At 45.1% G+C, this 26,059-nt stretch overlaps 2 protein-coding genes across 2 annotated transcripts in view; both read left to right on the top strand.

Moving 5' to 3' along the window:
• The window catches only part of LOC134441084 (integrin alpha-9-like), a 69,692-nt gene extending 60,278 nt beyond the window's left edge, over nucleotides 1-9,414 (top strand). The window contains exons 13-14 of the mRNA XM_063191274.1: nucleotides 221-340; nucleotides 7,014-9,414. Coding sequence (XP_063047344.1) covers nucleotides 221-340; nucleotides 7,014-7,112 — 219 coding nt within the window. The 3' untranslated portion in view covers nucleotides 7,113-9,414. The remainder of the gene's footprint in view (nucleotides 1-220; nucleotides 341-7,013) is intronic.
• A 4,106-nt stretch (nucleotides 9,415-13,520) lies between these two features.
• LOC134441082 (uncharacterized) lies at nucleotides 13,521-24,603 on the top strand. Its single transcript, XM_063191273.1, has 7 exons — nucleotides 13,521-13,714; nucleotides 15,169-15,352; nucleotides 15,593-19,039; nucleotides 19,748-19,933; nucleotides 20,849-21,021; nucleotides 22,886-23,003; nucleotides 23,855-24,603. Exons 1-7 carry the CDS (start codon nucleotides 13,521-13,523, stop codon nucleotides 24,053-24,055), a joined length of 4,503 nt encoding a protein of 1,500 aa, XP_063047343.1. The 3' UTR covers nucleotides 24,056-24,603.
• The last annotated feature ends 1,456 nt before the right edge of the window (nucleotides 24,604-26,059 follow it).

Below are 26,059 nucleotides of genomic sequence, written 5' to 3'. Positions count from 1 at the left end.
TGATCTTACTCTCTAAGTGTTAAATTAACACTGCCAAATTTACTGTGTAGTCTTGAAAGACAAGAGTCTTTACTTGCTTTTTGAAGGTTGAGATGTGCTTAGTCTTGCTGTCTCTGGGAGATTGTTCCACCGCTGAGGAACATTGTTTAGGGGGGACTGGTCTGGGTGTTTGTATTTATCTGATTGTCCGAGTCTAAAGCCAATGCCCTCCTGTCCACAGTTGGTGTTTGAGGCCCTCCACAGTCAGGAGCCGCGGGGCTACGTGGTGGGCTGGATCATAGCCATTAGTCTACTGGTCGGCATCCTCATCTTCCTCCTGCTCGCCGTGCTACTGTGGAAGGTAAGGCACTCTGTGTGTGTGTGCGTGTTTGTGTGCGTGTTTGTGTGCGTGCGTGTGTGTGTGTGTGTGTGTGTGTGTGTGTGTGTGTGTGTGTGTGTGTGTGTGTGTGTGTGCGTGTGTGTGTGTGTGTGTGTTGCCATGTGGGGATTATGTCCAAAGTCCCAAGTTCACTCATAGGTTGACTGTCACCAGTGTTGGGGGTAACGCCTTACTAAGCAACGTCGTTATGTAATTTAATTACTTTTGGCAGTAACTTAGGAACGTAACGCATTACTCTTCAAATTTCAGTAACGTAATTACAGTTACTGCACTGCTGTAACGGTCGTTACTCGTTATTTGAGCCTTTAAATCATCTTCAGATTTGCTGATATTAGTTCTAGATGCACGAAGCTCTCTGTCTGGGCTGTTTTTTCCCCCAGCCCCTCTCAAGCTCTCGGGTGTGGGTGTGTGAGAGCGCGCGCACGCAGACTGATGTTCCTTCCTCGTGCATGCAAGGTCTTTCACTGGGACTTTCATGAGCCCGTTGCGCTGTGATGTGCTTAACATATACTACAATACTTGGAGTTCCACCATCATTTTTTTTCTAACATTACGCCAGGTAAAGTGAAAGTGATTCGCTGCGCAGTTAAATCTACAGTCATTCCGAGTCCACCGTTACGCAAATGCATGAATGAAACAGCTGTACCCATCGCAAATGCCATGGCCTCTGTTGTGCTCACTGATGACATATTGGTTAGATACAATGCAAAAAAAACAGTTTGGGTAGCTCCGTCAGCAGCAGGAGCCAGCGCGAATCAAGTAGACTAATTGGGAATAACGTGAGAACAACAGCGCAAGCAACACTATTGCGTTGAGGCCATAATGTTGATGCATACAATCCAAGGTCGTTTTTAATCGGGAAACTGAAAGGATTTGGAGTAGCTAAGCTGCAAAATCGAGGAGAGGAAATATGTAAGCCTAGGGTGTACTTACCTACAACATTTCTGTTTGGTATGGCCACCTCACCCTACTCATTCTGTTTTTATTCAGTGAGACCAAAGATCATTTTCATGCTGAAATGACAATAAAAGTCTTTTATATTTTATTCTATTCTATTCTATGGCGTAATGTTAGACTAGATTCAAATTTATTGACACTGTTATAAATAGGACTACAGGGCAATCATAAAATGCATTTTAGATGTGAGAATGACAATAGGCCTAGGCCCTATATGAGGGATTCCATAGAGGTACAGTTTGCACATATTAAAATATTAGGCCATTTACACAGCCGGCCTACAACCTGGGGAAGGTGTATTATGAGTTGTGCCACTACACTGGTTAAAATCCCTTTTCCCGCGAAAAGTAAAGTAAAGTAATAAGTAACGAGTTACTTTTTCAATTTAGTAATAAGTAAAGTAACTCAATTACAATTGAAAGCCGTAACTAAAGTAAAGTAACCAATTACTTTAAAAAAGTAACTTACCCACCACTGACTGTCACATATGCAGCTTCGCTCCCTGCTCCTTGTACAACACCATGTTTGAGAAGGCAAAGAAGGCTGTTCTGTTGGTTCCATAAAGCATAAAGAAAAGTGATATCCATATATCCAATAACGAATGTGTGGAATAGTTTTAGCAAGTGGACAGAAGGCAAGTAAAATGCCAGAATATACCTAGAATATAGTCTGGTTAGATATTATATTAAATGTAGCAGAGTGGATACTCTATATTCCAGATGTTATTTACTCTAAATATGGTCACTGACTTGGTTTAGATAGCTTCATTTCAATAACATTCTCTTTGCGTATGAAGCTTCGTGTGTGGCTTCAGTCCATGTCAAGGCCTCTCCACCACCATCCCCCTCCCACACATACACACACACACACACACACACACACACACACACACACACACACACACACACACACACACACACACACACACACGGTCAGTGTCAAAGCCTCCCCACATGAACGGACTCAGACCCCCCAGTGGTCTGGAAAGGCTTTCTCTGACACACACACACACGCACGCACACACACACACACACACACACACACACACACACACACACACACACACACACACACACACACACACACACACACACACACACACACACACACACACACACACACACACACACGCACGCGCACACACACACACACACACACACTTTACCTCAAATGAACCCCAATGAACCGATCTAGCCCCACAGTCACACACACACACACACACACACACACACACACACACACACACACACACACACACACACACACACACACACACAGGGGCCAAGAGAGACCAAGAGAAAAACACGTTATTGTTTGAGCAGATGATATCACAGTGCACCCCACTCCACTCGCTCTGCACAGAATCACACAGGCATTCCTTCTCCATTCGCCAAGTAATTTAGCACTCCATACAATATTAGCGCCTTTGTTCGCCGCAAAATCCGTGCGTATTTCCGTCCACAGTAACTTGGACCGCTCTTCCACCGGGCTCTTCTTTTTCTCCTTCTCTCGTTTCCCTCTCTCTCTCTCTCTCTCACTCTCTCTCTCTCTCCCTCTCTCTTCCTGGCACACTAGAATTATTAACAGGCCATTTCTTGTGATTTTTACGAGTCTCACAACATCGGGGTCATGACCTGCAGGTTATGGGCCGTTATATAATTAAAGAACTAGCGTAGCAATGCTGCGCGCTGGGCTTTTGGGTGGCCACCGTGTTGCATTGCGACACTCAGTCCATCGCGAGGCAGGATTTAATGTTGTTTGGGGAGAGCACAGTCTAAAAAGTCTAAAAAATTCTGGCCCCTGGAAGACGTGGGTTCGAACCCAACTCGAGGTCAGTTCACGGAGTTGTTTCCTTCCCATATTTCTTGCTTTAGTCATTTTCTGTGCCATTTTCTTCTTATCTGAATAAAGGCTTCAATGAAAACAAAGTATGAAAGGTCTTGCCAGACTCTGATCTCACTACTACTGATCTGATCCCTCTGGCCTCAATCTTGTACTCATCCATATCCTGTTTTTCCTTTCCTCTCCTCTCCTCTTATCTCCCCTCCCTTGTTCCTCTCCTCTCCCCCACCTCCTCTCTTATTTTTTTCCTCTTCTCCTGTATCCTTTTCTCTTCTCCACTTCTGCTCTTTTTTCTCCTCCCCCTCCCCTTCCCCACCTCTTCTCCTTGTTTCCCCTTCTCCTTTCCTATCCTCTCCTATCCCCTCCGTGTCTGCCCCTTTTTGTCTCCTTTCTCTCCTCCTCTGTCTGCTCCTCTCCTCTGCTCTCCTCTCCTCTGTCATCCTCTCTCCTCTCCTCTCCTCTCCTCTCCTCTCCTCTCCTCTCTTCTCCTGTCTTCTCCTCTCCTCTCCTCTCCTCTCCTCTCCTCTCCCCCATCATCTCCTCTTCTCTCTCCTCCTCTCCTCTCCCTCCTTTCCTCTCCTCTCCTTCCCTCTCCTCTCCCTCCTTTCCTCTCCTCTCCCTCCTTTCCTCTCCTCTCCTTTCCTTTCCTCTCCTCTCCTCTCCTCTCCTCTCCTCTCTTCACCTCTCCCTCCTCTCCTCTCCTCTCTCCTTTCCTCTCCTCATCTCTCCTCTCCTCTCCTCTCCCCTCCTCTTCTCTGCTCTCCTCTCCTCCCTTCTCTCCTCTCCTCTCCTCTCCTCTGTCATCTCCTCTCCCCCCTCTCTCTCCTCTCGTCCTCCTCCTCTCCTCTCCTCTCCTCTCCTATTACTGTGCCTACCCAGCACTAGTAGTCTCCCTCTTAATACAGCCATAACGACAGCTGCCATTACACCACTGCCATCACTTCAACGCTGCCCTCCCTTTTCACATACCATTGTAATCAAAGCCATCACCCCCAACGCTGCCCTCCCTTTAATAATAACTACTATATGACCCGTCATCAGTCACTGCTGTTCTCTCTTCAGCAGTAACTAAAGCTGCCACCGTCATTACGTAAATGCTGCTCCTAGTAATCATTGTAATCAAAGCCATCACCCCAAACGCTGTTCTCCCTTTACTGATACAGTAATAACTACAATATGACTGCCAGCAGAGTGAATGCTGCTCTCTCTATGCTAATAGCCATCACCTAAACACTGCACTCCCCCCCACGGTAACACTTTACTTAAAGCCAACATTATAAGCGCATTTATAACAAATTATAATGCACATTATAATTACTTATAATGTATTATGACTACACTCATAATGCTTCATGATGCTTTATACTAACAGTTATGAATAACTATGAATCTAGCTTATAATACTTTATAAGTCTAAGGGTGTCATGAGTGCTCCTGACTGGCTATAAACAACAGGCTGCCTGATGGGGCTTATAGTACATTATGAGTACCTATACCCCTCTATGCACAGACCTGGATGATAAACTGTCATAAGGGCTCATACGATGCATAATGTTTCATGTGAGATCATAAGTTGTCAATGTGTACTCTAAGTAAAGTGAAGTTCATATGGATGCATCTATAATGCACTGTATGATGCATATCTATAATGCATCATAATGTACTGTAAGCCCCATCAGGCAGCCTGTAGTTTATATCCAGTCATGAGCACTCATAATACCCTTGGATTTATAAAGTATTATAAGCTAGATTCATGGTTATTCATTACAGCTAACATAAAGCATCATGAAACATCATCGGTGTAGTCGTAATGTGTTGTAAGTAATTATAACGTGCATTATAATTTGTTATAAATGCGCTCATAATGCGCTATAGATATGGGCTTCATAGAAAGTGTTACCGAACCATCTCCCTCTCTTATGTAATAACGATCATAGCTGCCATTGTGGTAATAATAATACTTACCATTACCATTAAATATTAATTACCGTCACTTCAGAGCTGTCTCTGAAGTAATAATTACCAGCATCGCCACCCCCACCACTTCAGTGCTCTGAGTAATCACAGTTTCCATCATTGCTCCAGCATTAAAGGTAGTCATGTATGCTGAGCAGCAGGGAGTGAGAGGAGGCGGTTTATTAAAACGTGAATTGAGTGTTATTTTATGGGTATCACATTGTGTTTTGTGACTGAGACTGTGTGTGTGTGTGCGCGCGCGTGTGCGCGCGCGTGTGTGTGTGTGTGTGCGTGCGTGCGTGTGTGTGTTTGTGTGTCTGTGTGTGTGTGCCTGCATTTGTACATTTGTGTGTACGTGCATAACACAAAACTCTAGAATTTACACATTGTTGGCTATTGAAGGCACAGGGCCATTTGTGAGAGAGGAAATGGCAATCGTACTTTATTCCTGGGGGGCAGCTCTCACAGAGAACCCCCTTCTTCTCCTTCTCTCTCCTTTCCATCCTCTTCTCTCCTGTACTCTCCTCTCCTCTCCTTTATTTTCCTCTCCTCTCCTTTCCTCTCTGCTGGGAATAACACTGCTAAACCTTAGAATGTTGGCGCAGGAATACACCCCCACACATATACACACTCACCCAGGAATACACGTTTACACACATAGTAACACACATCCACGCACACACCCGGAGACACACACACACACACACACACACACACACACACACACACACACACACACACACACACACACACACACACACACACACACACACACACACACACACACACACACACACACACACACACACACACTACACACTGCACACTACCTCACTCCTTTATTTCGTGAGACCTTGGATGGGCCAAAATAAACCCCTTTTACAAGGTCTGCACATGTCCAGTGAGGCTGAGTTCAGGAAATGCCTGAGGAGAACACGCTGCCGTATCAATAAACACAGATAAAGGACCGGCCATACATGCGGATGCTAGACCCATCATCCTGGCCCTGGGGTGTGTGTGTGTGTGTGTGTGTGTGTGTGTGTGTGTGTGTGTGTGTGTGTGTGTGTGTGTGTGTGTGTGTGTGTGTGTGTGTGTGTGTGTGTGTGTGTGTGTGTGTGTGTGTGTGTGTGTGTGTGTGTGTGTGTGTGTGTGTGTGTGTGTGTGTGTGTGTGTGTGTGTGTGTGTGTGTGTGTGTGTGTGTGTGTGTGTGTGTGTGTGTGCATGTGCGTGTGTGCGCATGTGCGTGTGTGGTGTATGTCTCTTATCATTTACATTGACACTAAGCCTGATACCACACCAGCTGTACTGCATTTTATCTCTGTTATTTATTGCTATTTGCCAGCTAGTCTGTTTATCGCTTCACTTGTCTGGATAGATGTGTCATTGATGCCTGTATGACTGGATATCCGTCTGTGTGGCTCGACGCCTTGTCTCTTGCCTGTTTGTCTGTGTGATTGTAATTCTACTTGAAGTTTTATAGTTTGATGTATCCATCCCATCTCAAGTCCAGTGCTGCTCTACTGCTTGTCATGTCTTTATTTATCTCTCTTTATCTCTCTCTCTCTCTCTCTCTCTCTCTCTCTCTCTCTCTCTCTCTCTCTCTCTCTCTCTCTCTCTCTCTCTTTCTGAATTAAATTAGCCTTCTCTCAAGTTCAACCAAGACAAAGGGTTGTGGTGAATGTTGTCTGTGAGCAGTATGCAAGGGTGAATATGAGGTGAAGGTGTGAAGGTGGTTTTCCATTCAGAAGGAATCCAGGAATTGAAATGCCAATGCTTGACGCCAATGGCAATTAGCCTACGTGATAAATGGGTGTTACATTTCTTTCTCTTTCTTTCTTTTTTCTTCTCTCTCTCTCTCTCTCTCTCTCTCTCTCCATAGATGGGCTTCTTCCGTCGGCGCTACCGTGAGATCATTGAGGCAGAGAAGAGCAGGAAGGACAGTGACGAGAGCTGGGACTGGGTGCAGAAGAGCCAGTGATAGGCTGATTGGCACCGGGGGCGGGAGGACGACACCGGGAGCCAATGAGCTCGAGCATTGGAGCCGAATGGACCAATGAGCTGCTGCCCTGGGCCTTGGCCTTGGCCACCCAGTCTTCCATATGTGGAAGAGATGAATATTTCTCCAAATTTTTCGGAGGTCTGACACTTTTTGTTGTTTTTACTTAGCTTAGGAGGAGCCACCCACTGGGACGTGTTAAGCAGAGGCGGACAAACTGGACTGAGAAAGTTAAAGGTTCTGCCACGCATATCATTTTAGCTGTGCTTTCAGCAGTCATCTGGTCTGGGCCATATGTGACCTTCTGCTCACATGGCATTTCCAGTGGCGATCCTACAATGATTTGCGCCCATGCAATACCCCCTCCAGCGACCCGCTCCGTGGCCCTGCCCTATCGAGACAAAAAAGCCAAAATGAGGAAAAGGCGATTATATTGTAATTCTGACATAAAAATATAGAACAACCAGGCTATCGCAGTACCAGTGATAATTCCTTCATCTAGCCCAGATCAGCTGGATGAGCAGATCGGTTGGAGCAACGTACATGTATGTGGCGGGACTTTTATACTTTCTAAACACAGGATGTCTGCCTCTGAACGTGAGGTGCTTCTAGGATGTTCCTGTTCAACGTGTGAAGTTGGATGTGCACCCCGAAACCCCACCCCACCTCCTCCCTCATCCATCCCTCTAACCATCCCTCCATCTATCCTTCCCTCTCTCCCAAGTGGGCGAGCTTTCCATCCACCCATCCATCCCTCCAGCAACCCTCTCTCCCAAATGGACTAGCTTCCTTTCCAATGCCAAAGGGATTGAACAGACAAGGGACTTAGAGTTTTGAATGAAGAGACAGTGGCGTCCTCGATCAGCTGTGGATATCACATACACAAAGTTATCGGCATACATGAAGAAGAGGATGAGCGAGAAACCCTCAGGGCGCTGTGTCATAGCAAAGTCTATTTTTTATACATGTAGTCCATGTTGTAAAGAGAAGAGAAGAACTCCTGGGAGTGGCTTGGGTTGTTTTCAAGTCCTCAGGAGGAATATTCTGTGTTTGTTTTTGTTTTTTTATTGATTATGAGCACTGATGACTGTTGTATACCAAAGAGTTGATGCTATTCCTTTTTTGTTTTTGTTTTTGTTTGTTTGTTTTTTTTAAATGCTACTATAATGCAGTGCTAGAGTGAACACTTTTGAAGGATGAGGATGATGTATACACTATTCAGTATTGCTCCCCCACTCACTACCCTACACAGTAAATTCTGCAGTGCTCATTTAACACTTAGAGAGTTGATTTGAGTCCATTTGGACTTAAATGAACTCTGTAAGTGTTGAATTAACACCACAACATTTACTGTGTACCCTAGCCAAGCCCAAGACTTCAATGATTTGAGTTCTAGATGTGTACACCCTTTGATTGTAGAGTCCGAACCACCTGGACTGACAAATGACCATGACACAGGACAGTAAAACAACGTCTGAAAAAGAATAGATCACATGAAAAGGCAATGAAACCAGGAGTGTTGTCTTTAAAGACTTTTGAGCTGTGGAAAGGAAGAACCACATCAGTATTCCGGTAGCACAATAGCAGTACGATCTGCTGGTCTCCTCCATATGTTTTTACTGTGTTGAAGTCTGGAAGCGCTGCATGCGTTTCAGCCGCTCTGCCAAGTCCTGGGTCGAACGGTGGTCAGAGAGAGGGAGACTGGCTGCCGTGGTTTAAGTTCACTGGGTGTGCAGCACAGCACGCTGATTAAAAGCAGCACAAACACAACACTTATTGCTGGGATGAATACATTGTGCATTTCATTGTTGTTTTTTTGCTGTGCCTTAACACCCATGGAATAAATATTGAAACACCCGCACAGATCCAAATCTGATCAATGCAACGCACCAAACGTTGTGCCAAACTCAAAACTCTTTCACAATCTCTCATCGATCTCTTTATTGACGTTCTCTGTCATTATTCCTCTGAATGAACTTGGCTTTAACGGTTAGAAATTGAACTTTAAACAAGCTGATGGTATCAAACAGCAGCAGTGCGGCCTCAGTAATAGCCGTGGAGCCGCGATCTGTATCAAGACAGGGCAGGAATGCACAGAGGCCTGCATAGTACTGTGCACAGCAAGAGGAGCTCAATGCTGTTTGGAGAAGATGATGGATATGTCTGAATTGAACTCAAAACAGCTAGGTCAGTTAGACCAATGGTTCCTGTTGTTTGCATGGGTAAAGGGGAGTGAGGACGGTGTGTGTGTGTGTGTGTGTGTGTGTGTGTGTGTGTGTGTGTGTGTGTGTGTGTGTGTGTGTGTGTGTGTGTGTGTGTGTGTGTGTGTGTGTGTGTGTGTGTGTGTGTGTGTGTGTGTCTGTGTGTGTGTGTGTGTGTGTGTGTGTGTGTGTGTGTGTGTGTGTGTGTGTGTGTGTGTGTGTGTCACCTAATGTACTTTCCAACAGGTCAGTATCCCTGAGGAGGACCAGTGAGGTAGTATAATGGGCTAAAATTAGGCGGGAATGCCGTGAGCGAGCGAGCGACAGTAGAGCGAGAAAGAGCGCCCTCTCTGTGTGTTTGTGTGGACACAAGCTCTCTGAGGCTCTCTGGGAACAGCGTAGCACAGAGTAGAGCAGCACAGAACAGAACAACCCCTTTTAAGTCAACACGCAGGAATGCAAGAGCTCCCTCCTGACAATCTGCCACCACCACAGAACATTGCAAGCACCAGAACATAGATCCTCTCTCATGAAGGCACAAATTGCAGTAATGCGTTCTAATTTCCATAAACTGGTGCCCGCATCATCCCCGCCACCACCACCCTCCACCCACTTCACCACCCCACCCACTTTAACAACCCCACCCACTCACAGAACCATCAAACTCCAGTCTTAATTTCCTGGATTAAAGCGAAATTTAATCAGAAACTTTCCCATAAATGGAACACCGCCAAGGACACATTGCCATGGTAAACAGTTAACAGTAGTGGCCTAGGGTGTGTGTGTGTGTGTCTGTGTGCCTGTGTGTCTGTGTGTGTGCCTGTATTTGGGAGCGGACCCTGTATTATGATTCGTTTCAGTAGGGAATGATGCCCTCGCAGCTCCACAAAATGCGAGTGATGAGAGTCTGTGCTGTCCAGCAATTCAATTTCTCATGTAAATCCCATTTGCCTCAATTGTTTTCGTGCACACAGAGAGAGAGAGAGAGAGAGTCAGACTGGCAAAATGATACCGATAGACAGACAGAGATAGATAGTGGGACAGAGAAAGAAAGAGAGGTTGTGAAAATCTCGAAGATTTGTGTTCTCATACTCCAGTCACTTTATTGTCCTGCCATGTATAAAAGGTTCCCCACTCTGCTTTTAACAGCTTTATTTGATCCCAGCTAAATTCACATGCAAAATATTGTTAAGTTCACCTACAGAATATCGCTTGTGTATTTCATTGCTACCACTGGTTATGACTTAGACATGATCACATTGCCCCTCTGCACCAAGTATAGTTACCTACAGTATGCAAGTATGTAAGTATGTAAGTGTGTGTCTGAGAGATACTTGACATTCTAGGTGTAATATGTAACTGTGATTGTCATCATTATCACCTGTTTGGGATGTATTGTTACAGATTTTTTAAATAAAAAAAACTACTGTCACTGAATTTCATTTTTTGTGTACATTTTTAAAGAAAAGTATTGAGGTATATGTTTGTTGTACAAGCTAATGATCAAGCTGTGTATTTATCGGTTGATACTGCTATTTGGAAATAAAAGTTCACATGAAGTCAGTCATGCTTGTCATCTGTTGTTTTCTCTGGCTTCACATGCCCCCATTGACTGTGCCTGTGTACCTCACCTATGCAGATAATGTAGTGTACCACGCCCCCTGGTGGTCAATAATAGTTAACAATGACAAAACACAATAACTAAACAATGTTTCACCAAACATAGGTGGTGTCTCTCTCATTGTACAAAGTGTTCTTGTGTTTGACAAATACATTTCAAGGCAACGTGAGAATGCATACTGACTGCGCGAGTTGATTGACTGCTGTTTATCAATTGTCAATGGTCCATTTGAGAGGCTTGCCTTGCTAAATACAAACTTTTAGTGCATTTCTCAAAACCAAAGTTGCTTTCTACATTAGCTACTTTGTCGTTTTCAATGCATTTTTCCATTGGCAACTACCGAAGTTGCTAACAGGCTAACAACTTCTCTTTTGAGAAATGCACCCCTGGTTGGATATTGTAGTTACTGCCAACTGGACAAAGCAATATCTCTAAAAGTGGACGCATTTGCACCATTAGGCTTTCTCACAAGATAAAATTGTGTAATGAAGACCATTTTCAGTCTAAACTCAATTTTGACCAAATATGTAGTTACTGCACTTTGCCTTTGTAGGACGTATACCTTACTGAAGTGCACCAATATTTGAACTGTCAAAGTCCAATGTGTCATTATAGTTTGACATCTAATTTCTGAACATTCTTTCAGAGAGATGTTGTAAGTCAGGGCAGGTAGGGGACCTAAACACTGACTGGGCATTTTAATTTGCCTTAGCCCTGTCACTCCCTCACACATACACAGGCTGCTTTCGTACTATATCCTGATTGGTTCGGTCCGCTGTCTATTTAAGATAGACCAATTGGCTGTCCTCTCTAAACTGTGGGACAGCAACATCGGCCCCTGAAGATTGCCGGCCCACTGGGAAAATGCCCTGTATGCCAGATGACCTGTCCAGCCATGTTGTAAGGGTTCAGTCAGGGATTCTTTAAGTATATAGAGATATGCCAACATAGGTTTCTATGGGCACCTAACGCGACCAGGTTCCGGTCTGCCTAAAGGGGCGTGTCATAATGCTCCTACAATGAATAGAACAGTCCTTAGGTCTGCCTAGGTCTGCCTAAGGGGGCCATAATAGAACCAGGAAACAATGGGCCAATGGAACCTCTCTCTCTACTCTCTCTGGTTCAGTAGTTTCAGCACAACAGAGGGCCTACGCCTATAATGAGGTCATTGTTTGTGTCAGCTGACACTGGTTGCCGTGGTACCCCTGAATATCAACTGGCCGGGCCTACAGTGAGCTAATGTGCATAATTTATGGGGTAGTCCCTTAAGAGTACGTACATCCAGTCATCTCCCGTGCTGCCTGCCTGCTACAACATATGCACTTCTGAGTGAGTATTGCATAGAAACTATGATGATCACAACTTTATGTGTGATGTGGACGTATGTAAGTCTCTGTGTATGTGTATGTTTGTCTGTACTGTATGTGTGGTTGTGTTATTTATTGCATCTGTGTCACAAGTCACATCCTCCCGTCTTAAGAGTGCATCTGCCTTGCTCCTTGCAACATATGCACTCCTGAGTAACAACTGCACAGAAACCGCAATGATCACATTTTTGACATTTTGGGCAGCCGTGGCTGGGCTTTAAATCAGAAGGTTGCAGTTTCAAATCCTACCCTTCCACTCCCTACCATACTCCATGGCTGAGGTACCCTTGAGCAAGGTACCTTATTCCATACTGCTCCAGGGACTGTAACCAATACCCTGTAAATAACTAAGTTGTTTTGGATAAAAGTGTCAGCAAAGTGTAATGCCTTATGCTGGACAGAGAGAGAGAGTGTGTGTGTGTGGCTGTGATGTACAGTATTGTGCCGTTAGTGCACCAAGTTACATGTTGTTACCATATTGCCAATGTCTGCTACTCTACTGCATATTTTCTGTGTAACACCTTGCAATAGGAAGTTGTTCACCATCTTTGTTTGGAGGCATGGAAGCAGTATCTGTCAGAAAGACACATGCACATGTATACACATTCTGTCCAGTATAATCCAAAACAGGAATGATTTGAGCACTTCTTTTTCAATTATATTTTTTAAATTCCTGCAATGTATATGTTTAATGCATTTCATTACCTGAACATTCCACATATCCTTTAAAGATGTGAATGCCTGTGATGTAAATATTACTGAATCTCCATTCGGCCAAGCACCTATACTATTCCCTCTAATAGAATAGGCCAATTCCCAGTCTGTTACACTGACCAAAGAGTAAAATGAACACTATTTTTGAGTGCCAGGAAATTCAAATTTCAATAGGCTAGTGACTACTATTACCATTATCCTACTGCTACTATTACTCTCACTATTGCTATTACTACTATTACCATTACTACTACAACTGCTACTACTACCGCTACTACAACTATTACTACCACTACTACTGCACAGTAAATTCTGCAGTGCTCATTTAACACCTAGAGAGTTGATTTGACATCATTTGGACTTAAATGAACTCTTTAAGTGTTGAATTAACACCGCAACATTTACTGTGTGCTACCGCTACCGCTGCCGCCACTGCAGTACACAATCACCCTCCTCATCTGCTGTCTGCCTCTGTGTTTGAGCAGCCATGGCGTGTCTGCTGGAGGACGGTCTGATCAAGACCATCTCCATTGAGCAGGTGGTGGCGCCCATCACCACCCACCTGTGCCACCTGATCCTGCTGTGCGAGAGCCGCCAGGGCGCCCAGAGCTTCACTCACCTGGAGACGGCCGCCAGGGCTGTGGCCAAGGCTGCCAAGCATATGGCCACCACAGCGGCCAGGTGAGATGGAGGACAAGATAAGAGCAAATACATTATGATGCCGGCATCATACGTATGACATAACAGTGCAACACGGTCATGCACGTGTCATAAATATTATGTCAATGCCATAGACACATTAGGACTGTCATTAAGTGACATTCGGCTATGGTAAAGACAGCCCTGTAGCAATGTCAACTTTTCATGACCATAAAACGTTCATTACATTGACATCATGATTATGACTCATCCATAACTATGTCATGACACTTATTATGGTACTGTTATGTCATATGTATGACGTCGACATCAAGTAAACTGTAACCGAATAAACACTGCTCATAAAACTAAACACTATTGAAGGCAATGCTCTGTTTCCCAAAACACTTAAAGGTGTGCTTATATATAGCCTACAGTATATGTAGGAACTAGGAAGGAATATCTTTTAGATTATCAGGAATAAGCATCACGTCACTGAAAGTTTATACTGTACATACAATACTTTCCTTGCACATGCAGATAAAATGCCTGTGCAGCAGTGCATGTGCAAGGGAAGGTATTGTTACTATATCATGTATCATGTATGTAATTGGCCCTTGTTATGTTATTATGTTACTGTGCCTAAGTAGTGACTTTGGCAATGGTATACCTGCTATACAAGTAACTGCCCCCTTTGAAACTAGTTTACCCTTGTCTGATGTACAAAGCTTGTTTACACACGAAAAAGCTATGTAGGTAACTATTCACACAAATGTTCGACTGTACTAAGACTGACTTCACATGACAAAGTGCATGTGCAATGAATTCCATGTGAAATCGGATGCACCATGTGCATTGGTGTGATAACCTCTTTATACATGGATTGATACATTTGAGATTTTAGAAGCATATGTGTATTTTCAGATTTTCACATGCACAAAAAATTCAGTAGAAAATTCCGAGCAAGGTTTTCACACATGAGGCCCCTGGCCCGTAGGAAAATGCATAGCCCCTACCACCACCTGGCTGACCACACTCACGCATCTCCTGTGTCTGCCATTTGAATATCTCACACACACACACACACACACACACACACACACACACACACACACACACACACACACACACACACACACACACACACACACACACACACACACACACACACACACACACACACACACACACATACACACACACACACACACACACACACACTGCTTTCCACCTGCCAGGCAGCCCGCCATTGGCTGAGGCACACACATACACTAACAAACATTATTATTGATAAGCAGGGCTGCTGACAGCTTTGAATGAGCCTGGAACCATCTGCAAGCCCACCGCCCACCCCTTCTAAACACATACAATGTACAGACACCCAAATTCTGCCCCCCCTCTCTCTCTGTACCTGAGAAAACTGATTTGTTTGTCTACCCCTGTTGGCTGGCCTGTCTATCTGTTAATATCTGGCCTTGTCTTGTCCCATGTCATAGGCTGGTGGCGGATGCGGAGGACGAGGTGATGCGTATGGAGATGTCCCCGCTGGTGGAGGCCATCGCGGTGGCAGGGCAGCACGTGCTGCTGGCCTCTCAGAAGCTCAACATCCAGCCGGACCTGGACGAGCACAGAGAGGAGCTCGTCATGGCAACGCAGAACGTCCTACTGGGCGTCGTCAAGGTAACAATCTTTGATTTCCGTGTCACTGTCGTAAGAGTTAGCTATTTAGGGTTAGGCTTAAAGCTCTCAGCAATATATTGTGTACAGCATATAACTTACCATATCAATGTCATTTTTGTTTGTGTGCTCTAATATGATATTTTCTTCAAAATCTTCAGAACATGAGTTTGAATAATAACATGTAGGTCTATAATCTCGATGCTTCTGCTATATTACGAATGTCTTTTTCTATCTCTTTAGATTCTTCTGGTGGAGGACGACGCCCGAGTACGGAGGATAGTCGCTGCGGGTCACTGGCTGTTAGACTGTGTCTCCCAGATTGACAATGCCCTGGACATGCCCTCTCTACTTAAATCTTTTCGGGTCTTCTCGCGGGCCGTTCTCCTCACCAACAGCCTGGTCCAGGAACGACTGGAGGACCTGAGAAGCTCCAGGCAGCAGGAGCAAATTAGGAGCTCTCTGGACACCCTGACTAAATGCATCTCCATGTTACACACAGCTTCGTACACAACCATCAAACACCCGACCAGCGAGCAGGCCCAGGCCGCCAAGACATACGTGCTGCAGCAAGTGAATGGCACTGTCAACGACATCATCGCCACCCTGAAGAGCCACTGTCACTGGGCCCCCAGTGGCCCCAACGGGTACTACACCGACCGGCGGAGCAGCCTGCTGCATGTGTTGGCTGTGTCCGACTGCTCGACAATTAGCGTCAAGGACTTTGACGTCCTGCTGAGAGACCTGGTGTTCCATTGTATGATGGTGGCCAACACGTCTCGCAGCGAGATACAGCCAGGAGTGGCAGAGCAATGCCGGCAGGCGCTCAAGCTCTGGACCGACATATCGCAGCAGCTGAAGGACCTGCAACAAGAAGGGGTAGCAGCTCCTCAGTCTTCCAAGCGACAGCTGGAGAGCCTCTGCACCTCCCTGATTCAATGCATCCACAAGCTCGATGAAGCGGTGGTGACAGCTACGTTGTGCCAGGTCCTTGATGTTTTCGTATCAGCAGGTGCTCCCATGGAACAGCTGATGACTACCGTGAACCATCTCTTCGATGGGGAACCAGAGGAGGGAGAACCGGACCACGACAGCCTCCAGCCTCTGCTCAGGGCATTCCACTCCCATGCCGACAGGATGGTGCAGGTTGCTGGCTTCGTGGCCGCGCTAGCCATTGATGCTAAAAGCCTTGAGTGTGTTGAGAACTCGCGCACATGTCTGATACGACTGAGGGATGCTGTGGCACCCATTTTGCAAGATCTGAGAGGCTCTGACTCAGTCCAGTGTGCGGAGGCATCGCAGAAACTTCTAGATCTGCACCAGCGCTGGACGGACGACACAGACCAGCTCCTGAACGCCTTCACCGACATCGTGGACACCAAGGCATTCACAAGCCTGGCTGTGCAAGGCATGGAGGACAGCTTGCGTGGGTGTGACGTGGCGTACAAGTGCCGTGACCTGCAGCTGTTTGGCGAGCATGCTGGCCTCCTCATGGGTCACATGACCCAGGTGATACAGGCTGTGAGGAGACACGTGGACAAGAGCGACGATCCCATCTACCGCAATGGACTCCTGGTGCTGGTGCGACAGGCAGAGGCAGCCACTGCGGAGGTGACAGGATGTGTGACAGACATCTGCTCAAGCAGTGATGATGACGACGGTGCTTATATCACTTTTTCAGATCATCTAGCATTGGCGATCAAGTATTTTGAGGTGTTGCAGGAAGGCATAGATGGACTGAAACATCCTGATCTGCTGAGTCCTTTAAGGGAAGAGGCACGGAACCCTATGACTTTATTACCCACCCTCCCAAGCCTGGAACTGGGTCATGAATTGAGACCATCAGACCTGGATCAGAAGGAAAGTGAGACAGAGGAAAGATTCTCAGATCAAGAAAGTCAAAGTGTAGTTTCAACAGTAGTGCAACCTGTATCTGAACTGGAATTTGTGGCAAAGCCAGTTGAACACATCTCAATTTCATCTCCAAGAGTTCAACATTTCCAACGATTCCAACGGCCCTTGGAAACCAAATCAGCCACCAAAAGCTCTTTTCTATTAGAAACCAGGCCACACAGCCCTCCACAAAAGCTTCCAAAAGAGGCTGTTGGCCTCCTGCCTCTCCTGAGCGATGTGGTCAGCATGACCAAAGGAAGAGATGTCACCGCACTGAATGCAGCCTGCTCAGGCGTTCTTGAGCTGTCCAACTGCTACGCACAAGCTGCTAAAGAAGTGACATTCATCATTGACAAGGACAACAGCAAAGAGGTGGACCTCCTTCGTTCAGAGTTGGTGTCTCTCACTCCGCTGCTGGTGCAAACAGCTCAGGAGACAGCTATGAGCTCTGGCATGACCATGGAGAGCATTTACAAACACAGCACACAGTTCTCTGACCTCATACGAAACACACGCAGCATCCTTCTGCCAGTCGCAGGCACGTGGTACAGAGCAATCTCGGGCATGTTTCAGAGCTGTACACCTGATGCCATGGAGAACCTCACGCAGGAACTGACGGACGTGATGTGTTTGTGTGCAGATGTGGTGCAGCTGATCCTGTCGCTGGAAAGCACAGCCAGGGGAGGAGACGGTCAGCACGAGAGCATTTCTGTTCTGCAGAGTAAATTGAAAAAGGCACAGACAAACACCAAGCTGATCACCGACCTGGCATCAAAACCATCGCTCACAGCAATGGACATTGAAGGTCCCTGCTTACTGTGGGCTCTGTCCATGCAGGTTCTGCTGAATTCACTGGATAAGATTGTTGGCACTGCAGCATCTGCTAACACAGGTCAGGTCACCAAGCATGAGATGACCTTGAAGAAATGGCTGACAACAGTGTCAGAGAACTCACTGAGGATACAGGAAGCAGCTAGATTGTCCTCTTTGAACTGCAGAGATCAGTACAAGGTTAAAACCCTGGCTGAGCTCCAAGGAGAGGTGAAGTCACTCACCGATACCTACCTCCAAGCCGAGGAGGACCTCCGAGCAGGTGCCTCTGACTCTGGTGTTCTGCCATTTGCTAAGTCCGAACTCCTACAGAGACAATTGGAAGCCAAAATGAGGATGCTGTCTGGCCTGTTGAGCAAAGTAAACAAAGACTATGTGACACCTATTGAAAATGCAATCAGCCTGGCCTACTCTGCGGCTACTAAGAATGCAGAGAGTAGCAGCGCAACGGAGGCTCAGGAGCATTTTAACAGGGCTGCAGAGCTGCTGTTGGAGAACGTCAAAGCCGCCACCGAGAGTGTGCAGGACTGCTTCAATTACATCAGGGACCCGCGTGAGCGCATCCAACTCCGCTCCATCAACGACCACCTCTCCTTCCAGATGTCTGACATCATCAGTCGGATCAAGCTGATGGTGGAGAGCCGGGCCTACTGTGAGTCTCTCAGCCTGGAGATTCAGACCCAGTGCTGGGCAGCCAAGGCACACCATCTGGTGGCAGAGCTCGGGAAAGTCGATAGCATTCTGGAAAGAATCAAAGAAACGGTCAAGTCGGGTCTTCAGGGCAAGAGATCAGCGTGTGAGGCCCCAGTCACGTGGACGGCCACACCTGCGCCTCCTCTCGCCGTGGAAACAGGCCCTCTGATAAACATGCTGACTGACACAAAACAGAGCTTTGAGTGGAGGGGCGCACAGACAACCCTGCCGGCAATAAACATCCCCACTTCACCTAAACAGGAACCCAGAATGGTAAAACAGGATGGATGCCGCCTGTCACAGCTGAATAAGCTGTATTGTTGTTAATGTGATATTACAATGTTCTTATTTGTTGCGCTCTGCTGAAGCGGACATCATATGATTGTTTTGGCCATAAGGACCAAAACAGAAAGGCTGCAGTATTTATTTTTATCCATTTTTGTCAAAGGAACAGACATAATTGTTTTCAGTATATTTCAACAGCTGTGTATGAACACGTGCTGGAGAAAGGAAAAAAACAGGAACATTAGCCATGCTAAAATTCCCAGAAAGTGACAAAATTACTCTGGCTTTTGAGACTGGAAAACATGAAAATGTAACCTTTGTCTTAGACTTACACACTAGTCATCGTAAAAATTCCTAAAGACAAAAAGCCAATAATATCACATTTAAAATTAAGATTAGATTTTGGCAGAAGTGAACGACATGTTTCAGTTTATGAAGCAGTTTATGGTTTTTCATATCGTACCCTAAGGCGATTTAATTTTATAAAGTACACTAATTTCATTTTTTTTGTAGTGACCTCTAAGCCAAATATATTATGTAATCTTCAAGACAGTGTGTGTGAGAGATAGAGAGAAAGAGAATGAGAATGACAGACAGAAAGACAGAGATTGACAGGGAGTGTGAGCCCATGTGTTGTGCATACCTGTGGGTCCAGGAGCAAGGTGTTGATGGCATATTGTGTACCTGTTCTCCCAGCAGAGCAGGCGGGGCCATGTGGTGAGCTCACCTGTGCAGCCCTGCCTCACCTTCACCTGCCTGTACCTGAAGCGTGAGACGGAGCGCTGGGAGTCCAGAGGGAACCACATAGTGCAGGCCACCAAAGACATCGCAGACAGGATCTACCACATGGCACAGTACCTGAAGAGGAAGGGACCCATACAGGTACAGGTCACTGACATCACACTAGGGGTGCATCCCAATATGTGACCTTGCCTCCTCCACTTGCCTCCTCCACTTGCTTCTCGTCATGATGACATCACTGACAACAGCATTATATTTCAATATCTTGCAAAAGCTCAATTGTAAAGTCTTTTTCTCATTTGCAATTGGGATGGTGGGTGAAAAACAGTCCCTCAAAAGTTGTTGTGGCGAGGCTGACAGCTGGGAAACTTTATCGTTTTCTCCACGGAGGAGGGGCCAGGAGGCGGGACGAGGAGACAAGCACAAGTGGAGGAGGCAAGGACACATATTGGGATGTACCCATGATTGTATCCAATTAGTGAATCCATCAGTTACATGTACAGTACATACATGAACCTTTATGAAGATGCAGTTATGCTCGGCCATTACAAACCACTGTGTTTGTTCTTTACGGCTCAAATTAAAGGAGGTGTCACACACTGGTATATTAATATAGTGTATATCTATAAATAAAATGGCTCCGCAGACCAAATTTGGCTGATGTCCTCTTTTGAAAGTTGCTATGGTTATAAAGCGTCTGCCAAATGGATTGTAATGTAATCTAGTGACTTTGACATCCCTGGGTTAGGGTGTCATATTTGCATCCCAAAGGTTGTCAGTTCGACTCCCGACCCGCCAGGTTGGTGTGGCTAGTAATTAACCAGTGCCCTCGCCCATCCTCCATGACTGAGGTATACTGAACATGGTACCGTCCCGCTGCACTGCTTCCTTGGGGCGCCATTTTGGGGCTGCAATTTCTTTGTGTGTAGTTGTGTGTAGTTGTGTGCAGTGAGCACTGAGTGCCTTGGAGTACTGTGTCACAATGATAATCGGAGTTTCCCAGGTGGGCTTTGACACTTTCACTTTCACTCTGTTCCCGATTTCCATGTGCCCCAGAGCAAAGAGGCCTTCGTGTCGTCTGCCAAGCACATAGTCTCCAGCTGCCAGTCCATCACCCAGTTCCTGAAGGTGATTGCCGAACACTGCCTGGACAAGCACTGCACAGATGACCTGGTGCTACTGGTGGAGCAGATCCTCACTATCACCAACCAGCTCACCATCATCTCCAGGTGAGACACTAGTGTTGCCGACAGAGGAGTACAGTAGACACAGGAGTAGTCTTACAGATGTAATTACAACACTAGTAGCATGATATTACAAAGTTGAAACCACGTAATATCATACCACCAGTGTTGTAATTCAATCTGGAAGCCTACTTCTATACTGGTACTTTACACAACTCTGGTTACCATCTGTCCCAGTTTTACCTGGTTGTCCTGGTTGTTACTTGTCTGTCCATAGGGCAACATATTCTCCCGGGACACTGATTGAAAGGTGCCATTGCTACACAAGTCACTGAATGAAGGGCACCATTGCTAAAAAGACACTAAACGAAGGGCGCCATTGCTTCGGTTCAGTTCAGTTCAGTTCAGTTTACTTTATTTGTACCCGTAGGTAAACTAGTTTTGAAAGATGGGTGTCCTTACATACAGTGCTTAATTTGTCAAGCGGGAGGTCCTGGAGCGCAGAGGATGGGTGGCTCCCCCAGGAGGGGGATCTGTGACATCTTTCCCTAAGATTCCATCCAAGGTTCCGGAGCTCTCGTCTGAGGTTCCGGAGCTAGCTCCCCCTTGCTCCCCCTCAAATTAAGCACTGCTTACATATAGGATACAAGACACATGACACATACAAACATGGAATCTAAAGAGTACATATAGGCTACACAAAGATAAATAATACAGGGACAGTGTAGACATATAAACATAAAACATATACAGACAAGATGCAGTGGAGAGACAAATGCAATGAGATGCAGATGCAGTGAGATGCAGTGGAGTGACAAATAGTTATAGAAGTGACATTGCATTCCTGATTCAATGCATTGTTATAAAAAGGCCTAAATAAATAGATAAGTAAAAACCTGCAAGTGCATTGTGCAATTGGGGGGCTAAACATGATCATCTACAGAACCATTTTTACAAGCAATGGGGTCGATTGGGTTGTTGAAAACTCCAGGTCAAACAGGGGTGGCCTGGCAACCCATGAGGGACATACTGTAGAGGGGGAAAGATGGATCAAACTCTTCATGCTCTTGTGTACTGTAAATTCAATTAAATAACTGAAAAACTATTATTGTACAGAATATTTTTGCAAGAGACACAGGAACGACAATGGGGACCAGCCCTGTAATGGGAAAGTGAAAAAAATAATAATTGAAAGACAGGTATTAACATGGGTGGGGTCCTGATGTTCCTTCATCTTTTCACAATTCTCACAATTTGCCAAGTGTACTAAATGTTAAATGAGTTATTTCTTTCCCAGTATATTCTGAGTTGCTGAGGTTGGCTAGTAACTCTGCACAAACAGTTGTCACCATAGCACACAGTAGAATGTGAAGCAATGTGTCCTTCCTTACAATTTAGTCCAAGTGCAGTCAACAAGAACAACAAACAACCAGAGGCGCATTTTGTCACCATGCAAGGCCGACAGCCGCTTAGGGGCCCCAAGCCCCTGGAGGGTGAAGAGCTCACGCTTTTCTACATTAGTGGCATTTTTGTTTCAAGTGTTAATTCCTTTGAATTTTCGAATTCACCAGACCCTAGAATCGCCTCTGCAAACAGCAACACACTAATCAGTGTACACAAGTAACTTGAAAATGTATTTTTTTATAGGTGTGTCCCACCTGTTTTTCTTGTAGATTTTATGTGACTCGTACGTATGCCTCTCTACAGTGCTAACACTGTCAGAACAAGCAATAGTTAGCGCACACTGATGAACAGCATGTGAATGCTGAATTTGTTTGTGTGTGTGTGTGTGTGTATGTGTCTGTGTGTGTGTGTATGTGTGTGTGTGTGTGTGCGTGCGTGCGTGCGTGCGTGCGTGCGTGCGTGCGTGCGTGCGTGCGTGCGTGCGTGCGTGTTGTGTTCTCCGTAGCGTGAACGCACTCACCCCTGGCAGCAAGTCATCAGACGAGTCATTGGTGAAAAATGCTCAGAACCTGCTTCAGATTGTTCTGAAGGGGGTTCGAGCAGCAGAGACCGCCTGCATTAAGGTAAAAAAGAACAACTACTTCTCATGTCTTACAGCTGCAATTCATGAGGTATTCTTCTGCAATAAAACCAGTGTTTTATGTTTAATGTCAATGTATAACATTAGACATTAAGATGTTTAACATTTCTTACTTCAAATTCCCTGACTGGACTTCCATGTCCGTCTATACTACACTTGAATATATGTACATGATGTGCAGTATATTACAGTATACTATTATGATGTACAGTATATTTCTGAATCTCAATGATCCCGTCTGAACCCTCTTTTCTTCCTTGTCATACCCTTCTCAAAAGAGTTAAGTTGAAGACATTTCATTCATCATGGTTGCTTAACTTAACTCCTTTGATGAACATGGCCTGGATGAATGGGAATGTGACAGAGGTGTCAATAGTAAAAGTAGTAATACATTAAAAATATATAAATAGTACTGTTACCTTCCAGCACAGGTGTAACTGGTCTTTAATTACTGTACAGTGATCGTCTACAGTGGTCTTACAATCCGCTGACTCTGAGCTGTTTTTTTTTTTCAAAATTGAGGCAGTTTTTAGTTTATAGTATTTTTTCTGCAACAGCACAGTCTATCTACCTCACAGGTAAGTAGGTAGGTGCAGTAGAATACCTGGTGTAACATCTATGTAATATCACGCACTGGCGGTGTACTTACACCATGAGTTTTACTTCTAGGCTACTTTTACTTTCGACACCTCTGGAATCTGTGCTTGATCTGAATGAATGAATGAATGAATGCTGAGTCTTCACCTTGCTTTTATTACCCTTATTGACTAAGTCTGTCTGTCGGCCCAGTTGAGTATCCCAGCTGGAGTCTCCTCCTCTCTTGACCCCTGGCAGGGCCTGAAGCAGCCCGAGCCCGGGACGGATGCGGCCCGCGCTGCAGCGCTGTGCCTGCAGTGGAAGAGGAGCCTGCTGTTGCACCGAGCCATGGAGATCTCAAGCCCGGACACGGACGACCTGGGCCTACGCCGGACCAGGGACCAGACGGCCGAGCCTAGCCTGGCTCCATCACTGTCTATGCTGGAGCAGCACAAATGAAGGGGCATGCATATATTATATGCTAATATATGCTTATATTATATGAATCTGCTACCCCCCCACACACAAACATATGCAGCAGAAGCATGACAGGAAGTTCTGTGGGATAAGCAATGAATTGGGGATATACTACTGCTACATTGAATATGACGGGAGGCACTACCATTTTCCTGGTGAACCAGTAGCCTGTAAGTAACAGTGTTTGTGTAGCCCACCCCCCTGGGCGTCAACACATAGCTTCTGGCTCACCAGGAAACACTACCATGGAGCTATTGTCATCCACAATGACACAAAAACAACAATAGCACAAAAAATGTGCGACTATTTTTCTTTTCTTTTTACATTTTTTTGTCTTCTATGGTCTAGCTAACTACTGGAGAGTACTGTAGACTATAGAGACCTTTGGTTACTTATCATTCAGTGGGCCAGACAGAGGCCACAGTAAAGACGTGCAAACCATACACACATAGTTAATGTGGCCTTTAACAATGTGTGTACAGTATGTTTTGCAAGTCTATTGTATTGCACAGTATTTCAAAAACCTTAAATGGGATTTTAAGTTGTGTCTTTCAATTATTGTACTTACACCGCATTTCACATTATTACGCAAATTAAATTTTTTGCCGTTTTCCTAAATAATCAATAGAAATGACAGTCGTCATAATTTTCAAGTAATCAGCCATTAGAGTACAATTCAAAAGTTTTTGAATGAACCTTCCAATGATAACGGTATTTTTTTAAATAACAAAAAACTTAAAATGCCCAAAATGCTCTGTTCCAAATTATTACGCAAAGCAGTTTTGTAGTGTTGTAATACAAATTTCTTTCTTTTTTTCCCATTTACATCAAAACAGTTGCCATTTGGTACCTTCTAAATTACATTTCGATGTTCAAAACTTGGTCATAAGCTGTAACTGGAATGCTGCGTTTAACATTGAAGTCAATGGCAGGGCATTGCATGGGAGTTATGGAAGCCTAGATATCCTTGATGCTTTGCTCTCAGCTGTTTTTGTTTGTTTGGTCTGGTGACCCACACTTCACTCTTCAATATACCCGTAGATTTCCATGCCACGTGTAGGTGCTTTGGAGGTGATGACATTCTAACTCACCAGACATAGCATCCCATTCATTTTCAATGGGGTTTTATGTCTGGTGCGTTAGAATGTCATCACCTCAAAAGCACCTAAACGTGGCATGGAAATCTACGGGTAAATTGAAGAGTGAAGTGTGGGTCACCAGACCAAACAAACAAAAACAGCTGAGAGCAAAGCATCAAGGATATCTGGGCTTCCATAACTCCTATGCAATGCCCTACCATTGACTTCAATGTTAATCGCAGCATTCCAGTTACTAAGACAAAGAGCTTATCACCAAGTATTGAACATTGAAATGTAATTTAGAAGGTACCAAATTCCAACTGTTTTGAGGTAAATGGGAAAAAAAGAGAGAAATTTGGATTACAACACTACAGTACAAAACTATTTTGCGTGATAATGTGGAACAGAGCATTTAAAGTTTTTTATTATTTAAAAAAATACCGTTATCATTGGAAGGTTCATTCAAAAACTTTTAAATTGTACTCTAATGGCTGATGACTTGAAAATTATGACGACTGTCATTTGTATTGATTATTTGGGGAAACAGCGAAAAATGTCATTTGCATAATAATGTGGAATGCGGTGTAAGATCATTTAAAATGTCTTCACCGCAAAATGTACAAACTTCCTAATGTTCATACTGTATGTACATCATAAAATCTAACACCATGTTCCACACCTTTTCAGAAGCCATATAGATTTTCTTTTTTTTATTTAAGACAATGGATAAAAAAACAAACAAAAAAAGGCAATGGACAGTCAAATGCGCGCACACACACGCACGCACGCACGCACGCACGCACGCACGCACGCACGCACGCACGCACGCACGCACGCACACACACACACACACACACCTGACTTACTCAGTCTTTTTCTCTGAACGCGCCTGTTAGCATTAACAAAA

Source organism: Engraulis encrasicolus, chromosome 24, assembly GCF_034702125.1.
Source record: "Engraulis encrasicolus isolate BLACKSEA-1 chromosome 24, IST_EnEncr_1.0, whole genome shotgun sequence".
Classification (NCBI taxonomy): Eukaryota; Metazoa; Chordata; class Actinopteri; order Clupeiformes; family Engraulidae; genus Engraulis; species Engraulis encrasicolus.
The sequence above is the reverse complement of the archived record's forward strand: the minus strand, read 5'-3'. Positions and strand labels throughout refer to the sequence as shown.